Source organism: Helianthus annuus, chromosome 11, assembly GCF_002127325.2.
Source record: "Helianthus annuus cultivar XRQ/B chromosome 11, HanXRQr2.0-SUNRISE, whole genome shotgun sequence".
In the NCBI taxonomy this organism is placed as follows: domain Eukaryota; kingdom Viridiplantae; phylum Streptophyta; class Magnoliopsida; order Asterales; family Asteraceae; genus Helianthus; species Helianthus annuus.
The window spans coordinates 183,336,429-183,343,746 of NC_035443.2; the positions used below are offsets into that span (position 1 = coordinate 183,336,429).

Genomic DNA, 7,318 nt, shown 5'->3' on the forward strand with positions numbered 1-7,318 from the left:
ATATATAGTTTTCTAGTAGTGAGTTGTGTTTGTTTATATTTGTTCAATTACGGTTATTTGTGTTTGTTTATGTTTGTTTGATCATGTTAATTTATGTGTGTCTATGTTTATATGTTCAATCATATTTTTTTGTCTGTTTATGTTCGTTTGTGTTCGTTTATGTTCGTGAACTGTTCGTTTAGGCTTTAAATGAATAAACATAAACGAACACGAACATGCCCGATTTCTTAATGAACGAACATTAACATAAAAAATGTGTTCAATTATATATTTGTGTTCGTGTTCGATTAAAATTGTATATCTGTGTTCGTGTCTCTGTTTGTGTTCGTTCGATTCGTTTATAGGCCTACACAGTTGAGTAAAAGCGCTCCATTTTACATACGGTCCCTTGTGATCAGGTTTAGGTTGTCAAACGTTTAACGTGTTTATTAAACGGGTCAACGTGTTTATTAAATGGGTCGGGTACGATTTTGCCCAATTTAAACCATTTTAACAGCCAACCAACTCGATTAACACGCTCACAACTTGATTATTACCCGCCAACCCGTTTGACATGGTTACATAAATTGGTTAAACGTGTTTAGTTGGGTCACACGACTTCAAGTGTTTACAGGATATGGAAGAGAATTAAAGTTTTCTAATTTTTTTTTTTTGGAAATTAAACTTCAATAGGAAACACACCTCCTACACAAACGGGCAAAAGACCAACAAACAAAAGACCCCCGACCCAAACGGGCAAAGGGAAAACAGATTACAACATATACATCGGATATTTACACCACTCATTCCAATTGATATATTTACAGGATGATCTATTTCTCACGCAAGCATAACCCCTAGATTTAATCTCAGAGATAATCTCTTGCGGGCTTCTCCTTAACTGATTGAACACCAAGTCTTTTCTAACTTTCCAGATACACCAAACAGTAGTTATAACCAGACCGTGCATAATCTTTTTAGCTTTTTTTTTCCAAAGAGACTCAAATTATGGATGTCCAGTAAATCCTTAAAGGTGAAGACAAAGATCGGAGGAATACTGCACCAAGCACTGACAGCCGCCCAAACTCTTGAAGCCAACGAACATGCTGTGAACAAGTGATCCACTGATTCTTCGTATTCGTCACAAAAAGGACACATAACAGACGGAACGTCCACATTCCATCTTTTCAAGTTAACTTTTGTAACAAGCCTGTTTAGATTACCTCTCCACGCCATTATGTTACATTTTATTGGAATCAATTTGCACCAATCGAAATTAGGGAGACAACTATTTCCCCTATCTTTTATGCGCTCCTTTTTCACCGAACAGACCGAGAAACCATCCTGGTTGTCAACGTTCCATAGCCAAGAATCCGAAACATTGGACAGCCTCACCCTGTTTAAAATTTCTACACATTCCTTCCATTCCTTGAGCTTGGTATCCGTCTCGGGTTGTCTAACCCAGCTCCAAGAGAAGTCAACATTATCTATATATATATATATATATATATATATATATATATATATATATATATATATATATATATATATTGTCTCTATTATGTCCGTAACCCTGCAAGATTTAAACTTTTCCAAAACAAACAAATGTGGCCATCTCTCTAGGAAAGGGGAATCCCCTACCCAGGTGTCCAGCCAAAAGCAAATATCGATACCGTTCCCCACCTTACCCAATATCATCCTATTTAAGCCCTTCCCATTAATTGTTATTTTTGAAATCACTTTGACAGTATTTATCCAACATCCAGCGACGTTGCCATTTAACCCGGTAGAAAACTTCTTTGATTAATTTTTCCATGGCATGCTTCTACCACTTTCCTCCATAAATTTTGCTTTCCGATCTTATACCTCCAACCCCATTTATAAGAGGGCCTCGTTAAGTTCTTTGAGTCTATTAATACCCAAACCCCCCTTATTCTTGGGCCAAGTAATTTAATCCCAAGCCACCCAGTTCATTTTATTATTATTATCATTATTGCCCGCCCAAAATAATTTTCTCGTTTTAGCCTCAAGAATTTTAATAATGCCCGCCAGAACCTTATATAAAGAAAAGTAATATATAGGTAAACTCTCCAGAACCGAGTTAATTAAGGTAAGCCTCCCCCCATAGACATATTTTTTGCTTTCCACACCGACAATCTTTTATTAAATTTCTCAACTATAGGATCCCAGTTACAAATGCTATGAATGTTAGCCCCCACTGTGATCCCCAGATAGGACAACGAGATTTTATCCGTGTTGCATCCTATCACCTTAGCCATATTTTTTATATCGTCTTCATTCACACCCATACCATAAAGGTTGGATCTGTGAAGATTGATTTTCAAGCCAGAGCACAGATAAAAAATTCTTAGGCATCTAGCCACGTTCGACACATTAACCCTATCCCATTCGCCCATCAGAAGAGCGTCGTCGGCATAAAGGAGGTGAGAAATGATCAGACCATTATTAGGGGTTTGAATCCCTTTAAACAATCCTTCCGACCCCACTTTGCAGAAAATGCTAGACAGGGATTCCATAACTGTAAGGAACAAAAACGGAGATAACGGGTCTCGTTGTATAACCCCGTTGTAACAGTTTAATTCCTACGAGGGAGCCCCGTTAACTAAAACCGAGGATATAGCCGAAGCCAAAACCCCTCCAACCCATTTACACCATAATTTAGGAAAACCCATTTGACCCATGATATCCAAAAGAAAACTCCAATTGACGTTATCATAAGCCTTTTCAAAATCTATTTTTAACAAGAATGCCTTATTTTTTTTTCTTTTTTAATCCAAGCAATGATCTCGTTTAACAATAACGGGCTGTCAAGAATGTACCTGCCTTTAAGGAACGCCGTCTGATTTTCTGAGATGATGGAACCTATGACCTTTTTGAGACGATTAACGAGAATCTTTGATATAGTTTTACTGATCACACAAATCAGGTTGATCGGTCTATAGTCTTTCAACCCCACCGGATCCTTGTTTTTCGGGATGAGAGTGATAAATGAAGAGCTGGATCCCCCCGCAATTCTACCTTTGTTATAAAAGGAAGCTAACAAATTATAAAAATCATTTTCAAATAAACTCCAATACCTTTTAATGAATTTGAAGTTGAACCCGTCAGGCCCAGGTGCTTTATCGACCCTACATTCGAAAACTGCGTTCAATCTCATCGTTCCTAAAAGGCACAGTCAGTGAAACCGCCTCCTCCTCTGAAAGACGTCTAATATTATGGCAACTGAGCAGGCCTATCAGGGAATTTTTCCTCGAAAGCCATTTTGAAGAAATCCCTAATTTCTTTTTTGACCAAAAACGATTTCGAAGTCCAAACACCGTCAATCATAAGACCAGGAATATTGTTGTTGGCCCTCCTGCTGTTAATGTAACCATGAAAAAAAACCGAATTTTCATCTCCCTCCATATCCCATTTTATTCTAGCTCTTTGTTTAAGATCTTTCAATTTATGTTCTTCAAGCTACTTTAATTCTTTAACGCACTCCGACTTGATCCATTCCTCTTCTTCAGATAACTCCCTCGCTTCCGCCCATTCTTCCAACTTCTCCAACTCTTCCTTAAGATTCCTTTCTTTTTCTCCTTCCTTGACTAAAGTTTCGTTTTTCCACTTTTTGAAATCTCCCCTGATCTTTTTGAATTTTTGGAGTAACTTCACGTCAGGATCCCCAACTCCAATAAAATTATTACACGCCTTTCTAATCACCTTGTCAAAGTCCTTCCGGTCCATCCACGAATTGAAAACTCTAAACGGTTTTGGACTAAAATTTTTATTCGAACAAATCAGAATGAGAGGACAGTGATCCGAGATAAACCTAGGTAAAGCCCGCAGACACGCCATCGGCCATTCCGAGAAAAAATCATTACTAACCAAAACTCTGTCGATCTTGCTTTATTTATTATCATTATCCTTACAATAAGTAAATTTCCTACCCTTCATGTTGAATTATTTCAACCCATTATCCAAAATAAAATTATTGAAATTTGATGCATAGTATTTGTTGAATTTAGAGTTCCATCTTTCGCCCGAAGAGCGCACCGCGTTAAAGTCTCTCAAAATCACCCACCATCCCGAATAATTTCCCATAATCCCCCCAATTTCTTCCCACAGGGCTTTTTTTGGGGGACATTTTGCGGGGCATAAATATTCATGATGTTGATCGCTTTGTTACTCCCTTTTAAAACCCCGATAGTTATAAGAAAATTTGAATGTTTAACAAAATCGTGTACCTTGAAAACGTTAGGATCCTAAATGCTGACGATCCCTCCAGATCTCCCATTAGCCGGCACGTGATCCATCTCAAATTTACCAGCTCCCCAGAATTTTTCAAAAACGATACCTGAAATGTCATCAAATTAAGTTTCTTGTAAAGCAATGAAATCAATCTCATTCACTCTTTTAATATCTTTTCTTAAATAAATAATAATATGGGTCATGTTCAACCTCACACCCTTTGACTTGTGATCTTTGTGGCTCCTTTTATTAAAAAAAGCCATCAATATAAACAAAATGTCGTTGTTAGGTTTAAGTTTTTAATCATTGGACACCCTACATTAGCCGAACAATTACATTGACAAGGCTGTTTTCAGCCTGCCCGTTCTCATTGGGGGTATGGGAAAAGGTTAGCCTTTGGTGTCGTATTCCGAGGTTTCTCATTTTTTCGTTTAGAGACCTTCTTGAATTGTATAGTGTGGGAGATAGAGATAAGGCGTCTCGTGAGGCTCTGCATGGCGTTGTAATCTCGACATGTTGGGTGTTATGGAAGGCCAGAAATAAGCGGAGATTCAACGGCATTAGAAGTAGCGTAGAGGAGATTTTTAGTGAAGTTAGAGTCGTTAGTTATTTTTGGTTTAAGCATAGAGCGAAGAAAGGGGTTTTTGAATGGGGGGATTGGTGTAAGTTTGTAAATCTGTAATTTTTGTTTGTTTTCCCGTCCCGGTTTTCGGGTTCGGTGGTGTTTAATGAAGTTCTCCTTTCAAAAAAAAAAAAAAACATTGACAAGGCAAACCCATAGATCACTGGGTTTTCTACATTCGGGGCACCAATGTTGTTTGTGTAAACAAATCTAATATATTTCTTGCTTTTGTGTTGGTATTTAGTGGATCATCAATCAATCCCTATGTTTATTATTATTTTTTTAGTCCTATTAATTTTGGATTTTTTTATATTTTATTTTTAATACACACGAATAAATAGAGTGGTGTAATGAAATATATATTTCTAGATTATCGTAAAATTGAAAGAATTAAAATTAAAAAAATCTTGATTATTTTAGTGTATGTATTAGCATGGTCATCTAGAATTTCTTGAAGTATTTCCTATATAATTGGTTTTTGTTTTTCGAATTTGTCTTTTAGCAACTTCTATGTTTGAAGCAAGATGTTTTCTAATTAGGTCACAAATTACAAATGCCCGAAAAAGGTCTATTGCAATTTCACGAGCAATCCTGATGCGGGCCCAAGTGTGGAGGAACGGGCTATTTTGTATTTGGAGGCCCAGGACCGCGTAACAAAAGGGGCTTCACTAAAATGACTCTAACTTGGGCTACGGAGGTCCGTTTTGGGCGTGCGACCAGGCGAAACGAACGTGAGAACGAGCTCCATCTTGCTGCAAACCGCCTACGAGTCATCGTCCGGGCCAAAAAACGCTTATTTCCATTACTTATTTGCATTTTTATGTTTTTTGAACTATTTTGGGCTTTTTGTTTTAGGCCGTGTGTTTGGCCCGTTAATCTTTTTTAGGCCCATTTCGAATTTCGGTTTCTATTTATATGTCCCTCTAGTAATATGAATGATCAGAATTGAATTTTGAAACTATCGAATTTTCACTTCAAATTCCGTGGCCTTTGGGTTGCAATTTGGGGGTTGGGGAAGAACTACACGGGTATTCGTAGAATCAACGTGTTGATCTTCATTTTTCGTATCACGCGCTACATCAAATCCACATCGATGTAATGAAAGTGAAGGTCCCACGACAATCACTGACCGCCTTATAATCGACTTGTTTATCTGATGATTGTGTAGATGTCTTTTAAAATCAAATTAAACGGTTTATAGCAAAAAAATGTAGCAAATCAACTCAACTCAAGTTATGAAACACAAAACTTTCAATAAAGGAAATATGAAACATGGTGAGCTAATTACGACCAGTATAAAGATCTAAGAGCCCGTAGCATAGCAGTATCAAGATGTGATAGAAATGTGCCATACCCCATGAGGTTGATGTCTCTAGTCTTAAAAGGAAAAGGTATAAATTTATAAGTAGAATAAGTGGGCGTGTAAGTTAACCGTAAAAAAAGTCTGATAATGATAAGTAAAAAAACGGGCATTGAGGTAAAAAAAGGTGCTTTTGTATAGGTCAAACGATTGCCGGGTCGAAATATTCTCATTCTCAATAGTTTATAAATAGAATGATGTCATAGTATTCATGTATTAATAATAAACTTCGATTAAATGAATTTGCCCCAATTTATAATATTACACAAGTTTCTCTTGCAACATAGTTGGGTTCCTATGTTTAAAATAATAATTATAATTATTTTATTATCAACTAATAAAACAAACAATCAATCATCATAAACTCGTCCATGAGTTTTTGTAACAAGACCATAATTTCCTATTGATTTCTTAGAAGGGAAAAACCCAAAATGCATCTATATAATAGGGGTATGAATTTTTAAAAGAACAAAAGATTTATAGGTTTTGATTTAGTCTAAACGGGTTCAAGCCAGTTACGGATCGAGCCAAAGAATACGTTTTAGCTATAGAGCTTAGTTTGGCGTCAATACCGTGTCGGCTTGTTTGACATATTTAGAAAGCGATGACAGTGCTTCAAAATTTCTCAATAAAACCCATAATTCTCCTTAGAAATTACAAAGATTTCCTCATAAACAAACAAAGTTGTAGGCGTTTGTAACAACTCTTCTGATGTTTACATCCATATTAGAGAAATCAAATACAATAGCAATGCAATATTCAACATTCAACAGTATATTTCAAAAAATAAGCCTATTAGTCGAAATTCAGTAGCATGTTACCAGATTTTCAAAGAGGCGAGAAGATCAGTGGGCTCATTATATTGGACTTTCTAAATGATGGCTTTATTTAAAAATTTAACAAGGCTTCTTCAAGGAGAAATGGGTTATCAAAATTGGGCTTAGTTTGCTTTTAATAGGATAAGTTGGGCTTATTAGACATGATTCAGAGGAATACTTCACCTAAATGCGAAGAGTTTGTACACTATGAGATAGAGGCTCACAATATCAGTTTTGGGTTAAACTGGATCGTGTTAAAAACGGGTTGGATCTAATCAAAGAAGGTCA

General features: G+C 36.5%; 1 protein-coding gene across 2 annotated transcripts; it reads right to left on the reverse strand.

Moving 5' to 3' along the window:
• Positions 1–2,692: 2,692 nt before the first annotated feature.
• LOC118484318 lies at positions 2,693–4,370 on the reverse strand. Of its 2 annotated transcripts, XR_004873309.1 has the most exons (3): positions 4,227–4,370; positions 3,078–3,811; positions 2,693–2,996 (listed from the first exon to the last, which is right to left on the reverse strand). XR_004873309.1 is itself a non-coding variant. In XM_035980354.1 (2 exons), exons 1-2 carry the CDS (start codon positions 4,346–4,348, stop codon positions 3,460–3,462), a joined length of 474 nt encoding a protein of 157 aa, XP_035836247.1. In that variant the 5' UTR covers positions 4,349–4,364; the 3' UTR covers positions 2,693–3,459. The 2 variants fall into 2 exon arrangements, 1 of the variants encoding a protein (XP_035836247.1); XM_035980354.1 differs by having other exon boundaries at positions 2,693–3,811; positions 4,227–4,364.
• Between the last annotated feature and the right edge of the window lie 2,948 nt (positions 4,371–7,318).